General features: G+C 38.6%; 1 protein-coding gene across 2 annotated transcripts in view; it reads right to left on the reverse strand.

Moving 5' to 3' along the window:
• EGFR (epidermal growth factor receptor) overlaps positions 1-26,832 on the reverse strand; it is a 111,734-nt gene that overhangs the window by 19,534 nt on the left and 65,368 nt on the right. For both annotated transcript variants that reach the window (XM_015812798.2, XM_015812799.1), the window contains exons 13-19: positions 25,723-25,825; positions 21,438-21,595; positions 12,285-12,320; positions 10,981-11,122; positions 10,433-10,555; positions 9,989-10,087; positions 654-839 (exon numbers count right to left, since the gene is read on the reverse strand). In XM_015812798.2, coding sequence (XP_015668284.1) covers positions 654-839; positions 9,989-10,087; positions 10,433-10,555; positions 10,981-11,122; positions 12,285-12,320; positions 21,438-21,595; positions 25,723-25,825 — 847 coding nt within the window. The remainder of the gene's footprint in view (positions 1-653; positions 840-9,988; positions 10,088-10,432; positions 10,556-10,980; positions 11,123-12,284; positions 12,321-21,437; positions 21,596-25,722; positions 25,826-26,832) is intronic.

Consider the following 26,832-nt stretch of genomic DNA (forward strand, 5'->3'; position numbering starts at 1 on the left):
CTGCATCCTGCTGGAGGAGTTCAGTTTCCTTCCATGCATAGAAAGGAACTGCTCTAACAGACTGTAGAACTGGGGCAGGGTGTCTGTTCCTGCTAGAAGACTTCAGCTTTCTTCTGGATATGTAAGAGAACTGCTTTGATGAGTTTCAGAAACAGCTTGGATCTTTGGGATTTGAGTTCCATTTCTTCATTTTACCAAAGGAATTCAGCTCCCATTGGTAGGAAGCTCTTTCAGCCAGCTCCCTGAGACAAGAAGGCATCCTGTCAGCAGGCAGCAGCAGCAGCAGCAGCTTGCAATCTTCCCTATTGGTTTTTCCATTGACTGGAAGAGAAGATTGCAAATCATGATCAAATGATTGCACGGCTTTTTGTTTGAACAGATTGCCAATACCCAGACTGTAATCATTTGACTGCAAAGGGGAAAAGTGTACCCTTTCTGAGTCTGTTGTAATTTAAATAATTGGTTGTTAGTTGAAGACTTACATGAATTTTAAAACACACCCAAGATTTCAAGGGAAGCTTTAATGTAGCATGTGTGGAAACTAAAAATAAGAACTGCTTGTAGGCATCAGCTAGATCAGAGTGACAAATCTGAATTTAGGTCTACGTAATAGACATTTTTGGAGAACTAGATGCAGTTTGTTGTTAATATACCTTTGCAATCTGCACACACCAGTTGAGAAGGTACTGGGATCCGATGTTATCTTTGTGTTCTCTGACATAGTCAAGAAGGCAACCATAAGGCATAAGCTGAGTGATGAGTTGGACAGTTGATGTGAGGCAAATTCCCAGCAAACGGCACACATGGGGATTGTCGACACTTGCCATTACATATGCTTCCTAATCAAAAGAGAGAGAGAGAGAGAAATACCTACTGTGGGAGAAATTATAATATTAGGATATAACATCTTGTCTCAGAAGGTAAGATCTACCCCCTTTCTTTTAGATTTCAGGAAAATCTGGCTGTGCTGACTGGCATGGGGTCCTTAAGGAGAAATTGTTGGATGGAGGCAGTTGGTGCACTAACAGAGAAGGCACCCCACTTCCCCCTTCAAAACTCTTATTTATAATAATTGAGTGGATTGGTTTTATCTTGATGCAAATCTCTCAGAGTCACCTGAGTCACCAATATATATATTGGATATACATCCTGCCAATAGCCCGCCAGGGACAGAACAGTTATGCCTTGGGGTAGAGATGAGGAGAGGGAATGAGCGAAAGTGTGTAGCACAAGGGGGTGGTTGGAGACACACGAGCGAATCAACAGTTGGGGAAAAAGGAGGAGGGGGAGTAGCAACCCTAAAAATCATTGAGACTACAGCTGTGGGCAGATGAGGGGAATGATCAAAAAAAAGGGAGAGGAGGGAACAACGAATCTGGATAATTGGATACATACGAAGAAAGCGATGGGCAAAAAGAAGGAGAAAGGGGGAGCAGCAGCCCTAGAAATTAGTGGTGCAATAACAGACAGCGGGGGGTGCACAAGGGAGGGGATTGGAGAAAAGAAAAGTGGATAAGGGAACTGCGGCTTTAAAAACCATCAAGCGATTACGTGCCTTCCAAGAATGAAACAATCAGAGGCATCAGATGGACCGATGACTAGGTCCAGGAGCCGTGCGCAAAATCGGCCGGCGTTATAAAAAAAAAAAAAAAGGGAACTCCCATTGACTTGTTTCTATGCTCTGATGATGTCGGCAGTGCTGGCCGACGAAAGCTCAACATTTTTATTAAACAAATCCTAGTTTGATATTATCCTGGTGTTCGTATTTATTTGTTTTTACTACATGGCATCACCCAGGATTCGAATTTTTAATGTAATTAAAAATATATATATAGACAGAATTAATCTGAATCATGCTAAATTCTATGTGGAATGAGAATTAATCTGAAGGCTAGAATTGACACATTACACTTCAACATAGGACAATTATATTTTAAATTTTCCTCTCATTTAAAAAGGTGATTGCATCAGTATAGAAGTCCTGTAGGAAGAAGTCAATTTTTTCTCTCTTCTTTAATGCACATGATCTAAATAGGTACAGTATATCCACATATCAAAATGACAACTTTCAACTATGTATACTTGTAAAGTGTAAATTACCATCTCAAGAAGAATACTGAAATAAAAACAAAATAGTTTAATTGAATAAAGTTCAATAAAAATAAAATAAAAATCCATTATTTGTTATATAGTATAACATTTTAATTTATTTATTTAAAAGCAACATAATTTTTTAAATTAATGGTTCCAACACATATTTTGATGCTTTTCTGTCCATTCACTGCTAGGATTCCTGACAATTAATAAACAAATTAATACTACATAAAATATAAGAAAATAATTTGCCACTACATTTTCCAAACCTGTAAATTAGATTATAAAGATCTTAATAGACATTGTACAAATAAAAAAAGAGAATGGGAGAGAAAACAGAAAATATAATCACAAGAGAAAATACGTATGTTCACACTTACTGTTAGAAAATTTTACATTATGGCAAGTGTCATTATCTAATGAAGACCATGTTAAGAGAAGCCATAACAATTAGCCTCAATAAATCAAATTTCATCTCCTCTCAAAAGTAAAAAGCTTTTTTGTTCAATGACTTAAACTGTGTTTTTTCTTTCGATTTCATCAGTTCTAGTTCTTTAATCTCTGAAAGCCCAATCAAATAATATCTTAGTCATAATATACTGAATCACTCATTATCAAGTAATTGTACTTTTTGTCATCTGTTCCACTCAGTCATCTAGCAAAGGAACATTCCTGGCCATTTGTTTTGCCAAGAATATACTTTACTGAAGCTTAAATGGTTAGAGAAATAGTGTAAGCTGAATCTGAGGTTTTTCCATGCTAACAACACAAAGTTTTCCTCCCCCCCCCCCCCCGATGCCCAGTTATCTACAAATATCCAATCAGGTGCTTGTTTATTATTCAGGAAACAGTTGCACCATCACTCCAATGATTCCCCAGGTAGAAATTCTGGTGCACTACTTGTGGGTAAATGTCACCTTTACTGCCCTATTAGACTCAGGTTGTACCTGGTGCCTGATCAGCTTGCTGACGGTGGAAAAGTTAGGGTTGAGATTCAGAAAGCTAAGGTGGCCCATGGGATTTGAACAGCTATCGGGAGGAGGGGCTGCCAGTGATCTGCTTGATGAAGGCCAGTGAGCTTGAGAATCACAGAGAGACTATCCATTTTATTTTAGCCCCTGGGATGACTGAGGCTATGATCCTAGAGCTAGCCTAGCTGAAGAAGTGGAACCCAGCAGTAGATTGAGGTGATAACAAGTGGTGCATGAGAAAGAGAATAGCTAAGCAGCAAGAACTGAGGAAAGCACTGGGTGCCAGCCATGAGCCTGTGATTAGGGAGGCAAAAATGGAACTGGCTAACACACTAACAGAGGGTAAGGGGTTGAAATAGCCCATTCCAGGGGAATACCATGATCTTGCTGAGATGTTCAGTGAGAGGGAATCAGATGTGCTACTGCCCCACTGGCCAATAGATTGCACCACTGAAATTGTGCCAGGGGCCAAGCTGCCAAAGCCAAAGATGTATTCCATGACACCCAGGGAGATGGAAGGGCTTAGAGGGTTCATAGACAAGAATCTGGCTAGAGGCTTCATCCAGCCAGCCAAGTCAAGAGTGACAGCCCTGGTGCTCTTCAAGGAGAAGAAAGAGGGGTACCTGAGAATGTGTATGTATTATAGAGGAATAAATGCCATTTGCGTCAAAAACATATATCCCCTCCTCTTAATGAAGAACATGCTGAGCTACTTGTCCAAGGAGAAGATTTTCACTAAGCTGAACTTGAGGGAAGCATGCTACCGAGTGTGGATTGGGGAAGGGGATGAGTGGAAGACCATGTTCAACTGCCCCTTAGGATGCTACCAATTCCGCGTGTTGCCATTGGACTATAGGGGGCACCAGCCATGTTTATGCAGCTGATTAAGTCCTACATGAGCACCTGTATAGGAGGGTGCTGGTCTACTTAGATGATATTTTAATCTATATTGAGACAATGGAAGAACATGTAAAACTATTGAGAGCTGTGCTAGATAAACTGCTTAAAGCTCAGCCATATGCGAAGCTATCCAAGTGTGACTTCCACAAGACCAGTTTAGACTATGTAGGATACCATATCTCTATGGAAGGAGTTGAAATGGACCAAGGAAAGGTGAGGGAGATCTTAGAATGGGAGGCCCCATGGACCAGAAGGCAACTGCAGAATTTCTTGGGATTTGCAAACCTCTATAGGCAATTCATTCCAATGTTCCCGCAGATAGTCCTAGCCATCATGAACTTTTTAAAAATGGGGAGGGGAATGAGGCCCAGACCAAGCCAACCCTTGAACTGGACTGTCAAGTGCTAAGCGGCTTCTGAGAAACTAAAGAGATTCTTCACTGCTAAGCCAATCTTGAGATACCCAAACCCAGGGGAGTCATTCGTGATCCAGGTATACACTAGTGATGTTGCAGTGGTGGTGGTTTTATTGCAGAGAAATGAAAGGGGAGAGCTGCAACTTTATGCCTATACATCTTGGAAAATATTTGATAGCGAAAGGCGGTGGTCCATCTGGGAGAAGGAGGCTTACACTGTCCACTGTGCCCTGGAGGCAGTTCTTAGAGGGCAGTAAAATCCCATTCAAAGTTTGGACTGAACACAAAAACCTAGAAGCACTGAAGGCCCCAAGGAAATTATCCCCTAAGCAGCCCGATGGACTCGATACTTCAACCAGTTCAACTTCACCCTATGTTATTTGCCAGGGAGAAAAAGCTTCTTAGCAGATGCCTCTCATGCCTTCCTCAATATAAGAGCACTAGGGAAGAGATAGTTAATTCTATCACCCCATCTAAACAACTTGCAGCACCGGCGCACATGAAACAGCAATAGAATGACCCTCTTGATCAGGAGGAGATTATCTGATCCAGCAACTAGGAGACGCCCTGGGAGAGGATGAGTGGTTCCAAAAGCATGAGAGAGACTTGATGCTGAAGCAAGGCTTAGAGTAGAAGGGGAGTAAAGTGTATATCCCAGCCAGCCAGAGGACCATGGTCTACAAAGGAACCATGATGCAAAGCCAGCAGGGCACTTTGGATTCATGAACATCGTACACCTTATAAAGGGACAATTTTGATGGCCAAAGGTGAAGAAAGACATAGAATCCTATGTAGTGAGTTGCCCTGTCTGTGCTACTATGAAGTGCCTGCCAGGGAAGACCCTTGGATTGCTGCAGCTGGTAACCAGCCTGTCAGGGTAATGATTTAAACGCTAACCAGCTGATGTAATGTAATATAAAGTGGATGATGCAATGATAGGAATGACTCAGCAGGGTCTGTGTCTCTTTAAGAGCAAGCAGGATCTGAATCCCTTTAAGACGCTGAGTATAAAAGGAAAGTCTTTACTGGAATCTCTCTCTCTCTTTCGTCTGTTTTTCTGTTGTAACTGCTGTGTGTTGGAGTTTGCTGCATTACCATGTGTATATATATTGTTCCTGATGTATGATATTGTAGATAGTGTAAGATAAACCACAATTTAATATAGACCACTGTTTACTGTATTTACTCCTGGATTATCTCAGTGCAATAAGACTGTGCATGCTCTGATCCTGCCATGGGAGAAAATAGCCATGGATTTCATAGTTGAGCTGCCAGATAGTGGCGGGAACACTGTAATGTGGACTGTTATTGATCTCTTTCCCAAGCAGGCACATTTCCTACTGGGCCTAAATCTCTCTTTACCCTGAGTCCTATCGAAAATGTTCATGCAGCACACTTACAGACTGCAAGGGGTACCAAAGAGGATGCCATTACTGCAAAGTTTTGATGGGAGTTCATGGGATTGATAGGCTCATCTCAGGGGCTTAGTTCCACTTTTCATCCAGTACTAACTGGGCAGCAGAATGAGCTAACTCAATAGTGTTGATGTTATGTAAATTATAAACAAACTAACTGAGCTGTTGCTGTTTGCTGAAGTGGCCTACAATAACTCGGTGCATAGCAGCACAGGACTTACCTCTTTTAAGGTGGCTACTAGGGTTGAGTTCATAGCATGCCGGAGCTTCTCTAGGGAGCATTATCCTCTGCAACACTGGCAGAGTGGATGGATTCTCTTAAGAGACACATGGGTTACAGTGTGCAAGGTACTAAATAAAGCAAGGGAGGCCCAGAAAAAGCAACCTGACCAGAAGAGGCCCCTCACAGGGAATTCCGAATGGGCGGTAAGGTATATAGTAATAATAATAATAATAATAATAATAATAATAATAATAATAATAATAATAATAATAATAATAATAGTAAAGTTGGAAGGGACCTTCCACAAAGTATCTAAACCTAAGACAGGCCTGTAAAATGCTAGGTACTATGCATGTAGGTCCTTTCCCCATCATATGGATTATAAATCTGGTGGCAGTGGAGTTGCAGATGCCGAGAAGCCTTAGGTAGATCCATCCAGTGTTTCATTGCAGTCTATTAAAACCCGTGTGAGACTCCAAATTAAGGCCAGTAGAAGGACCCCTTCCACCTCCAGATCTTGTAAAAGGAGAAGAGCACTATGAGATTAAGGACATTTTAAGGCATATTTAATAGATAACTACAGCTTGTTAATCCATTCTACAATGAATAAGGAAAATTGAGAGAATAAATATATGAAGAAAGGATCCATTTGTTGAAAGGAAGACTGGGAAAATAATGCTAGAACAGAGTTTAAAAGATCCTTGGAAAGAGGTGAAAAATTTAAATAATAAAAATCACTACATGATATAGTGAATGATGCTGCAACAGACAAGATTTAGTTAATTTTCTTTTAATCCTTTTAGTTTTTTTAGTTAATTATTTTGCATTCATTTTCTCCATTTTGCATAACTTAACTCATTCTGCAAAGGAACAATATGCTGTCTACATATGTGGTATACTCAAAATAGTAACATTTTATAATTATGTGGATAAGATAAAGGAAGGAGAGCATTTCTTATGCACCACAAAGTAATTGCTTGAAACAAATTAACCTTTTCTAAACCCACTCCCAATTTTGCCCATCTAAATATGCCTTTGCTTTTTTTTGTTGTAAATTTCAGTTCATTTACATAAAATTTGTCAAAAATGTACAGATTGGAAATACTAAATACAGTAGTCCTCTACGTATGGCCAATCATGGGTTTTGCGTAGTAGCGACCGGTCACGGGCTTGCAGATTCTCTGTATCCCTGTGGCTAATTTCGCCCTGCCTGGGGACCCTAAATGGGTCTAAGTCACCCCGGATAGGTGATGAAGAAAGAAGGGTGCACCAGCGATTATGGAATGGTGGTGGCCGTTCCATTCAACTTGGGGAAAGCCTTCTAACCTGACAGGAGAAAGGCTGGCCATATTGCATCGACCAGCCCAAGCTACTAGCAACCGAAGTCCAAAAGCACTAACCAGCACAACTGTGAACGGCGTGCTTGAAATGGTGAGAATTCGATCTTCTCTTTTCTATTCTACATTTAATTTCCTGGAAAAGATCCCCAAGAAGCAAAATACTTCCGAAAGAGAAGGAGGGGGATTTCCTCCCCACCCTTATACTAACGGAAGCAGCAAATTAATCTTTTTATGGAGGATCAAAATATATGAAATTGAAAAACAAATAGTTGCTGACACCTAGTGGTGGATGAAGACTACAACAGCTATGACTTTAATATAAGACTTGGCAAAACCTGGGAAAAGCTAATCTGTGTTTGTGACCTTCTAAGCTTTAACAACAAAGAATAGCTGTGACAAAAAAAGACAATAATCTGCGCTGTAGACAAAGAGAGAATTATAAATTTCAGGAAAAAACTTTTTTTTACTATTTGGATTACAAATATCTATTTAATTGGGACTCTAAAACTATTTGCAGAGAAAAGAAAGGAAGAGAAAAACTCAAATTCTTGGCCATCATGGATCAGAGACATGTAGAAAGAACATATCAAGAAAACATAAATATTTCACAGGAGGAGATAAATAGTATACTGCAACTAATTCAAACAACAATGACTTTAAACCACAAAGAAATCCAAAATAACGTTGAAAATATAAATCAATCTATTTCTAAGTTAACTCTACAACAAAAAAAATCCCAGAAAACAACAACTGAGAAGGAGCAGATAAAACAGATAAATGGATATAGAATTGAGAATAGAGACTTAAAGATGGAACTTAACAAAACAAGGAAAAATAATTTAATCCTAGTGGAAAAAAAATTCACAAGAATTGGAAAAAATAACTTATCCTTTAGGATTACAAAATAAATCTGAGGACAAGAAAACAGATTGAATAAAATGGACTGTAGAGATGTCAGGAACATTGGAGGAAAAGGAAATGATAAGAGAAGCAGAGAGAAAGGAAAAGAAAAAGATTTTCAACAAACGTTGAAAGGCAGAAGCCCCATACAAAGACACTTCACCTAATTTACTTTTTATATCTACATTTACGAACATATAGAAAAACTTTTTGATTCAGCAAAATACATTGATTAAGAAAGATATTGGGCAAAGGAAAAAGACTAAAGTGGAAACCAAGAAAATAGATGATGGGACTTACCAGAGAGAATACTTAAAAAAGAAACATTTGTTTGAATATGGTTAAAGAAATAGAAAAGTTTTGGAATATATATGTCATTCTAAATAATATAGTATGCTTTTTTCCCTTTTTTGTTCTCTTTCTTGATATGAGTAATATAAAAAATTGAACATAGATAAAGGAAATGTTTTAGATACTTAAATGTGATTGAATTTAAGAAAATTATAATGGATAAAAATGTTTTAAATACAAGTTAAAGGATTAGATGACTAGATGTATTAAATGGAATGTTTAAAGATTAAACATATTTTTAATTATGGTTAAAAAGAATAAGAAATTTAGGAAATAAATATATATTAGCTTAGGAGGGATATATATTTTAAGTAGTATGTTATTTTTTTATGTTTCCTTACTCTTGCTCTGCTTTCTTTTTTTCCATTGTTTTATCTATTCCTTAAGAAATGTAAAAGTGTGAGATGGTTTGTGTGGAAAAATAGAGTTAAATTTTAAAATGTAATTAATTTTTGAGAAAATCTTAACCAGTAAGAATACCTAGAATTTGGTGGGAGAAACAAATTAAAATAAGGACTGTAACAGGATCTATGATAAGGGAACCAGAATGATTGGATAGAAAAGAAATATTATATTGATGTGACTATTATTTTTAGGAATATGGGTGTGTATATATATATATATATATATATATATATAATTGTTAACTATCAAAACAATAGGAATTGTATTAACTCAATGTTTGCAAAAGATAATATTTTGGGAAAAGAGGAAATCAACTAAAACCATTATGTGGATTATGGATTATAGAAATCAATTGTTAATGATTGTTTTACAAATGTAACCCAGATAACACACTGTTCACCAATTATTGTGATTTATGTTTAAAAAAATCAATAAAATATATTAGAAAAAAACCAAAAAACTTATGGCCAATCATGTAGCAACTATTTGAAGTTATAACAGACCAAAATCTACTCATGACCGAGTTCCAAAGTTACAATAGCTGCAGATGGTCACATGACTACTTTTGGGCACTTAATAAGTAGCACATTCTTATGGCCATTTGCAGCATGCCATGGTCTTATGAGCACGACTGCAATATTTTTTGCTGTTTTTTTAGTGTTTACTTCTGGTTTCAAGTAAAAAATAACCATTGGAGAAAATTAATTCACTTAATGACTATCCTGATTGCAAATGACTGATGCAAAAAAATATATGTCAAAAAATCAGTTTTGGTCACATCATGCCTTGACTCACAACTGCAATGACTTATGACTGTAACTCCAAGCTCAATTATGGGTAGGTGTCATGGAGAATCTATTTGAAGGAATCCAAACATGGCCTTTCTGCCTAACCCCGTTAAATACTTCACCTTCACCAACAATGCCAATATTTTAAATCTTCAAAAAACAACAACAACAAAAAAGAAAACTCACATCAAGAATTTCTTTGTTAGCTTTGGGTGATGTAGCCTCTCTTAATTCCTTAATGGCTACAGGAATTTTAACTTTTTCTCCTTCTGGAATCCAGAGACCCTGTGAAAAAATCAAAATGGGTAAAATTAACATAGAAATTAAGACAATAAGCAAGTAAAATAGATTATGAACAGACTTTAATACATCGATCAACAAGTATGGAAATATAAATTATTTAGTTTCTGGATAAATGGTTTTTGATTTTAATACAGTAAATATAAATGTACCATATATCTTAAAATCATATAATAATTTGAGTGTGCAACAGCATGATTCTATGTACAGTTTCTATGGATTACTGTTGCCAGTGGGACTTAATTCCAAATAAGTTTATACAGAAGTAATTTTTCACTAGTATACAAACACAAATACATACATGCATATTCAGAAAAGATGATAATTTACCTGATAGACAGTACCAAAAGCTCCAGAGCCAAGGACTTTTACTTTTTTAAATTCTGTTTCTTTTAAGATTCTTAGAAGTGCTTGGTTTGGTGCTTCCCCACTTGGTGTCAAAGGTTCAACAAGCTATTGAATCAAAAAGGACATGGCTTAACAGTTTCTTTTTAACTATAATAGTGTACAAGTCAGGGTGGTTTTTGAAAAAAACATAAAACCAATGATTCAAACCTATCTGTGCTATAATATTATAAATCCATAATAAATTACTTGGCAAAACATTGCTAAAAAACAATCAGCTTCCTCCTCATTAGAAATACCATCATGACTTTATTTATATTATAATAGCTCTAATACTATTAGGAATATACAAATATTTAGAAATACTATCTTCTTTTATGAGCTAGAAGAATGTGGTTTCATCCCAGAGAGAAAGGTCATAATTCCTATTGAAACAAATACAGAGTAACAGACAACTTAGAAAGTCTCCGAGATGCTAGTGCATTGTGAGTCCATACTAGTTAGTTCTTTTCTGAACCATTAATTATATTAACCTCTCTTTCTTGCAGCAGTCTGCGCAAAGTACGTTTTCTAACAATCCGACGTCTACGGACAAAAAGACCAATGCCCAGGGCTATAACCACTAAGCAAAGAATGCTTCCAACAACTCCAGCTGCAATGGATGGGATTTTAGATCTACAAGACAAAAATAGTTATTATTGCCTATATAGTAATGATAAAGCCAGTTCATCGTTCATGAGCATTTAGAGGTCCCCAACCTTTTGGGCACCAGGGACCGCTTCCGTGGAGAGAGGTTTTTTCCACGGACTGGAGGGGGCATGGTTTTGTGTGCTGCCTGCATCTTGTGGATGGGGCTTTGCTTGTTTGTGCAGCCCAGTTGCTGGCATGCCGCGGCCCGGTACTGGTCCACGGACTGGGGGTTGGGGACCCCTGATTTAGAGTATATTTTTTAAAAGGAAAGGGAATAAAATATAACTTAGTGTAATGAAGCATTCAGGCAGTGGGTCCCCAAATGCAGTCTGAAGCAATGAAGTTGTAAGGACTGTGAGAATAATCTTGAGGGACAGGAGGAAGGCTTGTAGTCTAGACAAAAGTCTGATAAGATAAATCTGAGTCCAAAGTAGGAATGGGAGAGGAGAAAGCACTTCAGAATTGACCCTCCTTAGCTCTCTGGAAGATAATGGTACAGGAAAGAAGAAGCACTGGCAGATTTGCAAGATTTTGTTGTTGTAATCACAAATAATAAATGTAGTATTAATATTTTTGTTTTTAGTTTCCTGATTTAGGCTACTGAATGAAGAGCATGTATGTTTTGTGAAGTTCATTTACATTTCTGTAAAATTATGATCATCAAACTATAATTTGATATGCATCCTCATAATATTTGCTAAACATAAAAAGAAAGTTATATCATCTGTATCTTTCAATACAGCTATGTGAAATTTTCTATATTTAGAAAATTAGATATTAGGAAAATTAATATTGTACAAAACAAAGATGTGATTATGTGGTTAGGACCTAAGAAGCACTGCAGCATAGTAGACAGTTTCTATCCATTAACTGATTAAAAAATAAGATTGGATTAATGATCTCTTTCCTATTGGCTAATATTTTCATGCTGTGATTGGAGTACAGTGAATGTAGTACCTCTTCCTTTTTGACCATTCATATTAAAAAAAATTGTAAACTGATGTAAACTAATAGTGGACCTGGATTTGTTTTCTAAAGCTACAACTAAAGAAACATACTTTGTGTACCAGAATCTATTTTATTAAAATCTGCTTTCCTTTGCCACAATGTTCTTGGCTTAATTGGACACAGCTGTAACAATAATTACCCATTAGGGCAGCCTTCAGGTCCAGGTCCTTTGCATCTGCAAATGCAAGGAAAATAAGAAGGATTAGCAACAGAATTAAAAAGAGATCAGAATATTATAATTTAACATTTAACTGTTTGCCCTGTGAACATCAGGGTAACACCATGTGATTATTACTGAGAGTTGTTGTGGCAGTCAGCTTCAGATATATTCACAATCCCAGCAAAGTACTGTTTCTGCTATTGAGAGTATATAAAGCAACTCATTGTTCATAAAGACATAAGTCTCTCATTTTATTTTACAAATGTTAAATCACAACAAAAACACTAAAATAAACCACATAAAATTAGATAGTCAGCCGTACTATAGGGAACCATATACACTGATTGTGGATTAGGCGCCTAGTTTTCTTGTTTGTAGTTTTATTATTGTTGTGAAGTACAAGAGTTGGTTTCTACAAAATTAGTAATAACTCATATAACTCTTATAAATAAACATATTTGGACATGGCAAGATGATCGTGGTTTAAGAGAAATGTATATGAAGTACTTTGCAAAAGTTGTTTCTTTTCTTTTATCTTATGGGTATAAAAATATCAGTAGTGATCTTCTAGGAAAGATTTTGTAGTACTATCTCAGAAATCAAAGTAAGAAAGGCACAAACACTGTAAAAACAGTTCAGGGAAGTCCAGATGGGGTATGGATCTGTCCTTTCAGCTGCAAATACATGAATAATTGCAAATCAAATATTTTCATTTGTATGCAGTGAATAGAATTCATGGCTTGACTTACCTACTATTCTAAGGATCCCATCATTATATCTTGATATCAGCACAAGTTAAACATCCCTTACTTACCATCTCCCTAGTAATTATGCTCTTCTATTGATTAGGAAGGGCAAATTATGATTGACTACTGCATTGATGGTAGAGTTGCAGGCCAGGAGACAAATCAATTGCAGATAAGTATAAATAATCTGAATAGATCTATCAACCCTTTCTTTATTTTAATTGTGAGATCAAAAGGTTTGGGAAATGGGAAAGCTGTTTATCGGTAAGTATCACACATATGGGATATTTTCATGCTTTAGGAGCTTATGGGTCAATATAAATGGGAAAAAAAGAATGACATTGCCATAGTTATATAGTACAGGCCACCCAACCAAGCAGAAGAAATAGATGAACTTTTTGCTAACCAATTAACTAATGTATGTAGGCAACACACCACAGTAGAAATGGGAGATTTTAATTACCCTGATCCCGACATCAATTAGGAAACAAACTCTGCATCAAGTGGGAAATTAAATAGGTTTCTTATGAGCTTAGCTGACAACTTTGTTATTCGAAAGATAGAGGGAACTAGAGAATCAGCTATACCGGACTTAATTTTCACTAACATAGATGAAATGACAGAGCTGGTTGAAGATGCAGGAACTTTGGGAGAGAGTGACCATGTCATATTGGAATTCAATATAATGCAGACACAAGCAATAGAACAAAATCAAACTAATATCTTAGACTTTAAGAGAGCTGATTTCAACAAACTTAGAGCTTGGAAAGGATTCCATAGATGAAAACCTTAAAGGGGTAAACAAATCAAGAAACTTGGTGAAAGGAATAAAGTATTATTCAGAAATTTCTAATGAAGGTCGATAGAAGAAGCCACCTGAAAGTCATAAAATCAGACAAGTAAATTATAGACAAATAAGAAAAGCAGAAGTTGCTAGCTAACTGAAATTGCAAGCAGAGGAAATATCGAAATAACTATAGGAGCCGAGCTGTGCTAACAGAAAATTAGATGGTGAAAGATAGGATATGGACAAAGGGGCTTCCTGGAACATGGGAAGGACAGTGGTTTTAGGCGGTCTGGATAGTTTATCAGATAATTAGGGAAGAGGCACGCGGACCTTGCTCTTTGGCTAAGTTTTCACAGGATAAAGCCATTTCTCAAGCCCCTTCCTAACCAAAACAAGCCTCTGGAGCGAGCATGCCTCGCTCTTCTTAAGAGCAATCCTGCGAAAACAAACAGGCTTGTTTTGGCTAGGAAGGGGCTTGAGAAATGGCTTTTTCCTGCAAAAATTTAGTCAAAGAGCTTGCAGTCTCTGCCAGATCTCTTTTGGGATAAAGTTTTTTAGCTCTTATAGAGCGCTTCCAAATGCAGCCAGTCCCTGAGTTTGGAAGCGCTCCATAGGTGCCAAAACATTTTTTATCCCAACAGAGATCTGGCAGAAGGCTCCATTTCTCAAGTGCCCCATTCCAGGTATATGGAGCTTGCAGTCTTTGACAGATCTTGAGAAACAGAGCCTTCTGCCAGATCTCTGTTGGGAAAAAAAAATGGGGTGCTTGAGAAACGGAGCCTTCTGCCAGATTTCCGTTGGGATAAAAAAATGTTTCCGCACCTATGGAGCGTTTCCAAACGCAGGGATTGGCTGCATTTGGAAGCGCTCTATAGGAGCTAAAAGACTTTATCCCAATTGAGATCTGGCAGAGACTGCAAGCTCTGTATGCTTGGAATGGGGCACTTGAGAAATGGAGCGTTCCTTTCCGTGCAGTCACACAGGGTGCTTCAAAATGCAGGGAATCTTTGTGTTTTGAATAGCCCCACCAGAGCACAAACACTCCACAATCCACAATACCAAACCCTAACCACCACCACACCCCAGGGCATCCACAATGCCAAATCCTAACCCCAGGGCAACCACATTCCTTCACTAACCTCCTTTCCAGCTCCATTCTCCATGTGCAGGGCAACAAAAGAAGTTTGTGGGACTAAAAAAAAAAATCAATCTGACCTTACAACTTCTCCGAAAAAAAAAAATATCTCGCAAAGTTGGAAGGCCTGGTTGAACTTTTTTTTAAACCTGTAGTCCCACAAGCTTCTTTTGTTGCCCTGCATGTGGTGGCGGAGAACAGACTGGAAAGGAGGTTAGTGAAGAGAGGCTTTGGGGAAGCGAGGGGAAATGGGGAGGGGTCTGCTCTGGCCTCTTCTGCCTCACTCCACCAGCATCAGAGCTCAGAGGCTTGTTTTTAACCAGGAAAAAGCCATTTCCCAAGCCCCTTCCTGGCGAAAACGGAGCCAAAGCACACCTTGCTCTTATTGAGAGCAATCCTGTGAAAACAAGGATGACAAAGGACAGCACAGTTAGTTCTGAAAATGAAATCCTTAAAGTGTGGCATTCTCTGCCAAATAATTTTAAGTCAATGAAAGCACTTGGGATTGCTTTCCTTACTTTGTTTGGATCATCTTATGCTTGCTCGCAGCTGTTTTCAGCTTTGGATTATATCAAATCTGACACCAGAAACAGATTAACTGATGACCTGAGTGCTGCATGTGTTCTCTCAAACTTACAAAGTATGAGCCCAGGTTAGACAAATTATCAGCATGCATACAGCAGCAAAAATCACATTAATTGTTCAAAAGCATGCCAAATGCAAACTTTTACCTTTCAATAAAAAGTTGTTTGTATCATTGAAAGCTTTGTTATTGTGTTTTTCTTTTAAGGCAAAAGATGTTAATGTATGAGTTGTTTTTTCTAAACTAAAACCTCAGTATTCAAGTTAAATTGCTGTGTTGGCACTTTGCAATAAATAAGTGGGTTTTGGGTTGCAGTTTGGCCACTCGGTCTCTAAAAGGTTCGCCGTCACTGGTATAGGGTCTCCTATTGTGCAGGTGGGGTTGGACTAAAAAACCTCCAAGATCCCTTACAACTCTGTTATTTTGGTATGCTGATATTCTGCTTCTGTTAAAATGTTTGTTAAGATGGCAAAAAGTTTTACACTTGAAAAAAAATGATACTGCAAGCTTCTTCTCACATTATATTTACAAATTCTCAGAATGTGTACCAGAGTCTTTTAAAAAACAATTTAATATAATAGAAAGATATAAGGAAATAATCTTAAATTATTTGGTTTTTAATGTTTTATTATATTGATTAAATTATATAATGCCCAGAGCCCTTGTATGAGGGAAATAGGAGATCAAAAAGTTTGTTAAATGAATGAGTGAATAAATAAATAAATGAATTTATTGACTTGCTGTTACTATTTAATAAGAAGCAATAGTAGATATTCTGCCTTTTTTCTCTAACAACTTCCCATTCAGCACCTAAGCAATCATTTAAATAATTCTGTAAGAAATATTTAAAGTTCTTTCATTCCACCAATGGTGACCATAGTGGAACACAACCCAAAATGACTTTAGGCATTATTCCACATTTCTCAATCAAATTAATTTTGTAAAAATGATTTTTACAAAGCACAAATGTAACTCTAAAATAAATCTATGATGAAGTGATTCTAAATGAATGGCTTGCTTAAGCCTAAAGTTAAACAAAATAAAGTTGTTCTTTAATTCAAATTTTATTCCTCGGGATTGTGGACACATTCCTGTTGTTTTTTTTAGCACTAGTACTAAAGTAATTTGCCACTCCCTTTTGAAATGTTTTTATTTTCCACTCTAGTTTTCCACTCTAGTTTTTTATTTTCCACTCTAGTTTTCCTTAGAGCTTTCCCATCTGTGTGGCAGATCTCTATCAGTATACATATAATAATCAATGTTGACTGTAACATTGTCTCTGTGTGGCTTATTACGGGCAACTGCAATGACGAAAGAGGAACAACTCCACTACTATACACTGCAGAATCATTGTGACAAAGCAAACCATTAAACTATTAACCAATGGCCATTTTATATTGGAAAACAACAGCTGCATCATCAGCATGGAGAGTGATTGAAATCTGCTAAGTATCTCTATAGATTGAAGTATGAACTAATCTTTATAAATGGAATTAGTTTACTAGTCTCTGCATTCCAACTTGTCCATCAGTATATTCACGCATGTATATTCAGTATATTCAAACATAAAGACCACTCTTATAACTACAACTTTAGAACATAAATCCATTTTGTGTTATTTTATGTGATTATGTAGCTTTTAAGAATGAGGCAATACATTTAATTAGGTAGATGTCAGACCTTCCCCCGTTTGCTCTCTCAGGAAAGTAAGACTTGTGACTCTATTTAGTTGAAGTAAAGGAAGTTTTACTGAAAGAAACTAGTTGCAGCAAAGTCAGGGGGAATCTGGTGTTCCCGTGCAAAATATAAAGCTATTGTTTCCAACTCCCATGCCCTCCCCCCCCTGACCAGTATCCTGGCCAGCCAATGTGATGTTTTGAGAAACTCTAAGCTGTGAAACTGGTAACATCAAAGCAAACGGCCTTGAAGATCTTGGTACAAATTCTTCTTCCATTGTCACTTCCTCCTCCCCATTTCCCACCATTAGATACATAGGTGTGGATTGCCCCAAATATCTCCCCCTCCCTTCCCCTTTGATGGCAGGAACCCAGCAAAGCGCCAGGCCGACGATGGAGATCCTGACAATAGAGATGTTTTACATTCATGATATCCTAGCCACATGATTGTCACTTTTGAGCAAAACATTTCCATGTGGGTAGCATGTTGTTATATGTAGGGGCCAAATCTGTAGAACCTTCCTAAAAAAATCAATACCTACTCTTAGCAGCACATTGATCTGATAACCAGGATCCTTATGATTATGTCTACACATGTACTTAGGTCATATGTGGTTAATGTTCACAGAAAAAAAAAAGATCCCATATGATTTCAAGGAAATCAACTTTGTTTTTATATAAGGATTTCTCAATAACAGTACATTGTTGGGTATGTGCTGGCAGGATTATTATTTACACCAGTGGTTCTCAACCTTCCTAATGCCGCGACCCTTTAATACAGTTCCTCATGTTGTGGTGACCCCCAACCCCCCATCCAGCTGGGCGGGGGGGGGGTATCAAAAACTTGACTCCCCCAAAAAAGGAAAAAATGGGAAAGTATAGGTAGTCCTCGACTTACAACAATTCGCTTAGTGACTGTTTGAAGTTACAATAGCACTGAAAAAGCGAATTATGATCATTTTTCACACTTATGATTGTTGCAGCATCCCCAGGGTCATATGATTTACATTCGGATGCTTGACAACTGATTCATACTTATGACGTTCACAGTGTCCCAGGGTCACATGATCAATGGCTAGGGGCGTGGCCAGCTGATCACTCAGGTTGCAGAGTGCCTGTGGGGGGGAATCTGTGGGTCTCTGGGATGGGACTGGGGTGGGTGCCTGCCTTCCCTCCCTCCCTTCTCTCCCCTTGTCCCTTCCTTCCTTCTTTCCTTCCTTTCCTTCCCCCCTCTTAGTCTCTTCCTCCTTCCCTCCCTCTCTCCCCTTGTTCGTTCGTTCCTTCCTTCCTTCCCTCTTTGTCCCTTCCTTCCCTCCCTTCCATTATTCCTTCCTTCCTTCCCTCTCTCATTGTCCCTTCCTTCCTTCCCTCTTCGTCCCTTCCTTCCTCCCCCCTCCGTGCCCAGGAAGGGACAAGGGGAGGTGGATAGGCTGCCAGTGTGGCTGCCTGTGCACAGGCAGAGACAGAGGAGAGCTCCGCCCAGCTCACTTGCTCAGCTTCACCGAAAGACATGCTGCTTGCTAAGTTAGCAGAAGCTCCAGGATCAGCGCCGGGCTACAGCTGATTCGCGCTTCTGCTAAATTAGCAAGCGACATGTTTTCTAGCATTGTTCCTTCCTTCCTTCCCTCTCTCATTGTCCCTTCCTTCCCTCCCTCTTCGTCCCTTCCTTCCTCCCCCCCCTCCATGCCCAGGAAGGGAAAAGGGGAGGTGGCTAGGCTGATTCACGCTTCTGCTAAATTAGCAAGGGCTGGGCTGCTCTTCAAAAGCGCAGATCAGCTGTAAAGGCTCGCCCCAATCCTGGACAAGAGGGAGGGAAGGAGGGACAAAGAGGGAGGCGAAGGAAGGAAGGAAGGAAGGAAGGAAGGAAGGAAGGAAGGAAGGAAGAGACAATGGGAGAGGGAGGGAAGGAGGAAGAGACCAAGAGGGAGGGAAGGAAAGGAAGTTCCAGCCAGCAGAGGCTTGGCAGCCCAGCTGCCGAGGAACAGAAGAGCGCAAAGCCAAGGAGAAGAAGGTGGTGGTTTCCTCCCAAAGAGGGCTCCTTTTCTCCACCCCTTCCCTGGGTTTGTGGGGTGCTCCTTCGAGCTGCCGCGAGCTTTCTCCCCCCCGCTTTCGTGAGGATTGTGGCGCCCTTGGGAAGCCGATTGTGCTTTGAAGCTTAGGTGAGGAGGAGGAGTCCCTTCCTCCTTCCCTCCCTTTCTCCCTGTCAAGCCCCGGCGGGCTGGACATGAACGGGCGGGGGAGGAGTTGAGGACGGGCGGGGTGGCAAAGGAGACTGGCTGACAAGCTCAAGTTTGGGGGTTGCCAGCTGACGGGCGCAGGAGTTGGGTGCTGCCCCGGCCTCCCCTTTGCTGACCTGCGTGCACGAGAAGAAGTCAATCCGGTTGCTGCACAATGAGTCTCTGGGGAGGGCGGGGCCTTGTTCTGCGCCTGCGTTCTTCATGCATCCCCTGCAGGGCACATTTGGTAGAGTTTGTGCAGACTGCCGCCAAGCAGCATATTTTCCACAAACAAGTGAGGTGGAGCAGGGGGGGGGAGGGAGAGAAGACGGTTGACGAGCCCTGCCTAAGACCATCGGAAATATGTGTTTTCCGATGGTCTTAGGCGATCACTGTGAAAGGCTCGTGCAACCCCAAAAAGGGTCACGACTCACAGGTTGAGAACCGCTGATTTACACTGACCAAGAAGTCATTCAGTTTAAATACACACTTGATATCAAAGAGGACATGGCTATTGTGATTTTGTAATTGAACTATAAAACCCACATTTTATTCCGGATGAAATGTGACAGTCAGTATACTAGTTTTAAAAAATTCAGCATATGTGATTATTCTGTGACTGTGATACAGCTCATTTCATTCGCTTCCCTGCTCTTTCAAAATATCACAGTTGTATAAAGGAGTATCTATGGAATACTGCAGGGGTTGCCAACCTTTCTGGGTGGCCCAATGGGAAAGGGAGGGACAGGCACCTTTATGCATGCATGCACACACACACAAATGTGGCTGCGTGTGCATGCACGCGAACAGAGCCATGAGCATACGTGCTCCACAAATGGGGCTGCTAGTGCCGGCTTGCAACTCAGCTAGTGCTGGCGAGAGGCTCGTGGCTTATATGGCTTGGCTAGCACTGCCACGAGGCTCATAGTTTGGCTAGCGCCGGCGAGAGGTTTGCGGCTCGGTTAGCGCCGGCACGCAGCTCATGGCTAGCAACGGCTCATGGCTCAGCTGGCACTGACACAAGGGCAGGGAGTGAGCGTTCATGCATGCAAGCATGCACTGGCCAGCCACTCATGCGAGAGGCCACAGCACATAGGTTGGGGACCTCTGGAATACTGTATAACTTCAATATAACAAACCATGCAGAATTTGCTAAATCTGAACATATGTTTTTGTACCAATTTATTATTCCACAATTGAAATCAATGGCACCATTTACCATAAAACTTTAATTTAATGGACATTTATCCACTAAATGTGAGTGGAAATTGAACAAATAATTTATCCATTGTATTTGAAATCCACTAAGCCAAGGTCGATTAAACAGAGAGTTTACAGTAAGTGACATTTAAGGAAAAGCTAGGAATTTTTCTTGTGGAATGCTGTCATTACTAGCACCAAATTACAATTACCAGTACAAAACAATTGGATTTAATCCCTGTGGACTCATAATTCCTAGATTGGTTTACAAGCCAATATTCTGATACTATTAGTGGTCCCTGAAATATTTTATATTAACTATCCACCAGATGTCACTACAATTCCAATTCTCAAAATTTTAGCTTTGTTATAGGCCTTTATAAAATGAAGAACTTAAATAGCTAAAGAGAATAATCACAGTATCTTGTGGACATATCAGTATGGTTATAGGGAGAAAGCTTAAATCAGAAGAAAATGATAATGTTGTGCAACATTACAACCATTTTTTTACTCATGTAATTATATTGATTAAATTTCCTCATTAAAGTTGATATTTGTTCCCTAGAAGAAAACTGACAGTATACCAAACTATCAAATTTTTAATACTATAGTATAAAAAATTCTAAAGAGATAAATTATAGTATCAGTTTTATTTATGTTTGATTGTGCATTGATTTCATATTCCTAAGCCAGTTAAGGTTCTGTTTTGTTTATAAATTGAATTTTTATAAATTATAACATATGATCCTTTCAATTAATTTTCAATTAAGACAAAAAAAATTCACTTACCCACGAACACAATTTGGATGGCACAACTGACATACTGAATTTTCATCTGGATATTTCCAGACTAAGGTATCATTTTCTCCCAAAATGCCAGCAGGACATGATTTAACACAATGTGGACCATCTATTACATGAGCACACTTCAAGCAGTTGCCAGGACCCTGGACAAGAAGCACAGCATTTTTTGTGGATGTGACATACATTTGCGTGTACACTAAAACATGTAGTAATGATCAGGCTTTGTCAAACTACACCATCAAATGCGTGGAACTTCAAGAATTTACAAAGGAAGACTTGCCCGGTGAGAATGATGGATGATAAAATCTGAAATAGCTGCAGGTCAGAAGATAAACGTTTGTACGTATCTTTTATTACTTCAGTATCCTATTGATTTTTGAAAAACAGCTAATTTCAAAAAATCTATTTTTTTTTATTTTTCAACATCTTATGCTAAATATTTTGTATAAGAGGTTTTAAAGAACATCTAATTATATTCTTTATTTTGTAGGAAAAGCTAAGGCCATCTGCTTCATCTAATTACAATTATAAAGATAATTCAGACTGATATTTTTCTAATGGGTTAATCAAGACATTTAAATATGTGTCTTCGCTCCCTTCCGAGCAGACTGAATCAGGCCCAATTTGCTGGAATACCCTTCCTGATTAGTTGCAATGAAAAATAGATATGTCATTCACTTTTTCAGAAGAATTGAAAAGAAAAAGAGGAATGTATTCATGCTTAATATTTTGTAGAAAGTGGTTAGAAATTTATTAGAAAATGTTTTCATGATGCTAGAAATTGCAAGTGAATAGTTACTATTAGCATTATAATATTGGGTGACAACTGAATACAGACTACAGTTTTCTTCAATTTCTGCTTATGATTTCAGTACTATAAGTAATCATAAGAAATATTTGATTTCATGCCAATCTGAAGTTTACAATATAAGCAACCTTCTTCCTGGTAGTTTACCAATTCCCCAAATCTTTTTGATTTGAGGGTGGAGCTTCATTCTCCGAGCTTGTGGGTTGGTTTCTAAATGTTCCAAAGGCTAAGTAACATCTTCAGCAGAGTTTAAGGGATGTCATGTTGGTGTTCTTCTGCTTATAAAGGCTTTGTGGGCAATAGGGTTTGTGATGAGAGGGTCACATCAGGTGAGGGTTTTGTGACAGGTCTTGTGATGGATAGGTCACATCAGGTGAGGTTCATTGGGAGGTGAAGTGCTGGTAAGGGGTTGCATGTTGCTGATTCGTTGTGTGATTGATTTGAATTCTCAGGTTTTCATAAGCTGGTTGTACCGGTAGGTCAATGTGTCTGTTGATGGAATTCTTGTGGAGTGCCATGCTTCAATAAACTCACAAGCATGGCGGGTGGTAGTGTGGCTGATGATTCTTGTATTGCTCCAATTGAATAGGTGCTGTTCAGTGTCAGTGTGGGTAGCAATTAGAGATTTTGGATCATGGCAATTGACTGTCAGCTGATGTTCATGAATTCTGGTTTTCAATTGACATGACGTATGTCCCACATAAAATTGTTTGCAATTGTTACAGTTGATTTTGTAAATTACATTGTTTCTTTCGTCCTTCTATATCTTGTCTTTGATTCTGGATAATTCCTGGTGGAGTGTGGCTGTGGGTTTGTGGGCTACGGTCTTGTTATTCCTAGAGGCTGGAGAATTTTGGCTGTCATTTCCAACACCTCTTTTGGGTATGGTAAGGTTAATTTTTGCATAGTGGTTGGCTGTGTGGTGTGTAGTGGTTTGGGTGGTGTGTGTATTCCCATACAAGCCATTGTTGAGAAAGACCTCAAGCTGCCAATTCTCTTCTGCTTTTCTTAGTGCTGTGGTGCCACAGTGTGTCCTGGCCCTTCTGAAAAGATGCAGCTTGTTTTGTGTGCGGTGGGGTGGTTGCTTGCAAAGTTGAGAATTTGATCTGTGTGAGTGGGTTTCTCCATTGTCTGCTGGTCAAGAATGGGAATCTTTTGTCTGTTTCCTCTTTGAGTGTGAATTTGATCCCAGGAATATGTTATTGAGTAGATAGTGTGTTTCTTCAATTTGGCTGTCATTTCCAACACCCCTTTTGTGTATGGTAGGATTAATTGAGGATGATGAAGGTGTCGTCAACATAGCGTCTTGAAAATTTTGGTTGGATGGTAGGTAGGGCTATGGATTCGAGTCATTGCATGACTGCTTCTGGATATGAGTGATCCCATCAGGGTACCTTGTACTTGCTTGTAGATTTTCCCATTGAATTTGAAGTATGTGTTGAGGCATAGATCCAGAAGTTTCATAATGGTTTCTGTGGACATGGAGTGTTCTGTGGCGGAGTCATCTTTGAGGGTGTGGTGTTTGGTGAATAGGTGATATATGATTTGTTTAGCCAGGTTGATGTTAATCAAGATGAAGAGTGCAGTGACATTCTTGTATATTTTGGGGAGTCCCTAGAATCTGGGTGTTGAGGAATCTTGTGGTTGTATGTGCTTTCTCTCTAGTGGTGTTAGCTGTTTCTCTTTTTCCATTTTCCTTAGGGTATCTTTTATTTTGTTCTCTAGCTGTTTTGTCAGATCATTGTGAATTATTTGGTAGATGTCGGTGTCATTTAAATCAGAAGTCCCCAACCTTTTGGGCATCAGGGACTGGTTCCGTGGAGAGAGGCTTTTCTGTGGATTGCGTGGTTTTGTGTGCTGCCTGCATCCCACGGTTGGGGCTTTGCTTGTTTGTGCGGATCAGTTGCTGGCATGGTAGTGGTCCACAGACAGGGGGTTGGGGACCCCTGGTTTAAATGGCTTTCAACTTTGCTGATGTAGTCAGCTTTGTCCATGACTATAGTCAGTCTGCCTTTGTCTGCCGAAAGAATGACAATGGTTTCATCTTGTTTCAGTTTCTTCAGTGCTCTCTTCCCCTTTTGGCTGACTGTTTTGTTGTGTCTATCAGACTGTATGTTGGGGATGATTTTTTGCCTGATATCTTCTTGTGTTTCTTGGTCCAGGTGGCTTGTTTTTAGAATGGATTCGAGATTGGCTAGGAATTTAATGGGGTCAGTGGCTTTGTGGTTGAAATTGAGGCCATATGTGAGGACGGTTTTCTTGTTGTCTGATAGATTTCTGATCTAAAGTTCTGAGTAGTTGTCTTATGGTTTTGGGGTGATCGTATTGAGTTTCTCCTGTAATGAGCTGCATTGTTGGGTTTGTCTTTTGTTGGCATTCCTGTCGATTGTGCATTCTAAAGTGTCTGTCAGGTCCTGTCCAATGGACTTGAGGCATGTGTTTTTTTGTTCATCAATGATGCATTGGCATTTTCCCAGGTGGTTGTGGGCATCAGTGATCATGAATTGAAGTATTTTGCGTCTGTTTTGGAAGGCTAGTTTCCATGCTTGTGGGTGGTTGTTCGGTGGTCGGTAGCGTATACTTTTGGCAGTTGTTTGTTTGCAGGGGCATTTGTGGAGGAAGTGTAGCTGTTTGCAAATTGACAATCATCTTGCAGCAAAAGTCTCCCAGTGGCAGGCAAGTCTGAGCATTGCATGCCCATTTAAGTTTGCAATAGTGGCAAATATCTGTAGCTCAGGTGTAGGATGAGGGTGGAGGTTTGTTCTCCGAGCTTTTGGGTTGATTTCCGAATATTATAAGGCTAGGTAACATCTTCAGCGGATATTACCTTTTTTACCAACTTCTTAATTTTTTCCGATGTTACCAGAGGAAAACTACTGGGAAAAATATCTTTCCCCAATAGGTGACTCCCTTGGGTCATGAGAATCTGAGCTTACTCTTTTTCATTTCAGAATGCAGCCTGTATACAAATTTGTCTATGGAGATTCTCAGCTCATAATTATCCCAAAGATGCTTTTTCATGAGGCAGCTGGACTTTCTTGTTTTTCTTTGTAGATGTTTCGCTTCTCATCCAAGAAGCTGTGTACAAATTCCAAGCACTTTGCAACAAGCATGATACTTGGCTGAAACCAAATGAGCAGAGGAATCATTGGTTGTAAAGCTCTTCAAAATATTTTTCACCAATTTTGCATGCAGTATCTGGAATAATTTCTCTGCTCCAGCCTGTATTAACCAACTTTTTTCTTTTTTGTGATCGCTATGACAAAATCTCATGTTAATTGAATTCAGCTACTAACTGAATTCAGTGATCTCATTGAGACATCTATTGGATACAGTAAAATTATATGCAGTTTTTGAACATTAATCTGTTTATATGTGAGCACACTGATATCTGCATGGAACAACAATATAACACACCCAAATACTCTTAAGAAATAAAACTGCCAAAGAATGTGCACTTACAGGTCCTCTGCAGGTTAAATATATTGGTTCAGTTGAATTTTGCACAAGGCATTCTGAATGACACTGAAAGCACTCAGAATTTTGTTCATATTCTCGAGGCATTCTAAAAGGGATATATAAAAAGAAATATGTCATTTATTTATATATGTATGTCTCATACTTTTAAAGATATTTTTTACTAAAGCAATTTCCAAAATCTTTACTTAAAACACAAGCAAAATTTAAAAGCAACAGCAACATGTATAAATTAAACCAATGTTGGATCCTTGTTTTGCTTTTTCTGAGTTCCTTCCATTATAATTACTCCTTTCTTAAAATGCAAAACTTTTTTACCATAAGCTATTACTTGTCTTTAAGTAAGGGCAGAGTTTCTGCATGATAAATTACATCATTACAAACTACATTAAAATATTTGGATAGTTAATTGAGTTCCTTAAATATTATAGATATCTGAGATTTCTTTCCTTGTGTCATATTTCTTCTGTGTTTAAATAAATTCTCAATATAGGGTGTCTCTATTAACTGTTAATAATCTCATTAGAACATAATTATAAGCAGTAGAAGCACCATGGAGGGACAGTTTAAAGCAGCTAATCATCCTGACAAGGTTTATCACACTTACAATCCATATCTTCCAAAAGAAAATATATCATCTTCCAATATATCAGCACTAAGAAAGCATATTAGTCAAATTTAGGCAGGCAAGAAATTCTGACCATGTCATAACTATTAAAAAGAAGGAATATTATTAAAAATGTTATTCATTGTAGGGACATATCAGAGAGATATACTTCCAGGGAAGTTTGCAATATTAGAAATACCCACAGATATTTGACTATGTTCACTGGATATTGCTGAACACTTTATGGCTCATTTAGGTAATCCTGTGAATAATGACTAATATGAAATCAGTTTATTCACATAGAATTCTGATGGTATGGTATAAGTTATATTAAGGGTTTTGACAAACAGACACACATGAGTTCAAGGAGTGATTGAGCTCATAATGTATGTGTGTGTGTGTGTGTGTGTGTGTGTGTGTGTATATATATATATATATATATATATATATATATATATATATATATATATATATATATATATATATAT

This window comes from Protobothrops mucrosquamatus, unplaced genomic scaffold (genome assembly GCF_001527695.2).
Source record: "Protobothrops mucrosquamatus isolate PMUCROS unplaced genomic scaffold, P.Mucros_1.0 scaffold111, whole genome shotgun sequence".
Lineage (NCBI taxonomy): Eukaryota > Metazoa > Chordata > Lepidosauria > Squamata > Viperidae > Protobothrops > Protobothrops mucrosquamatus.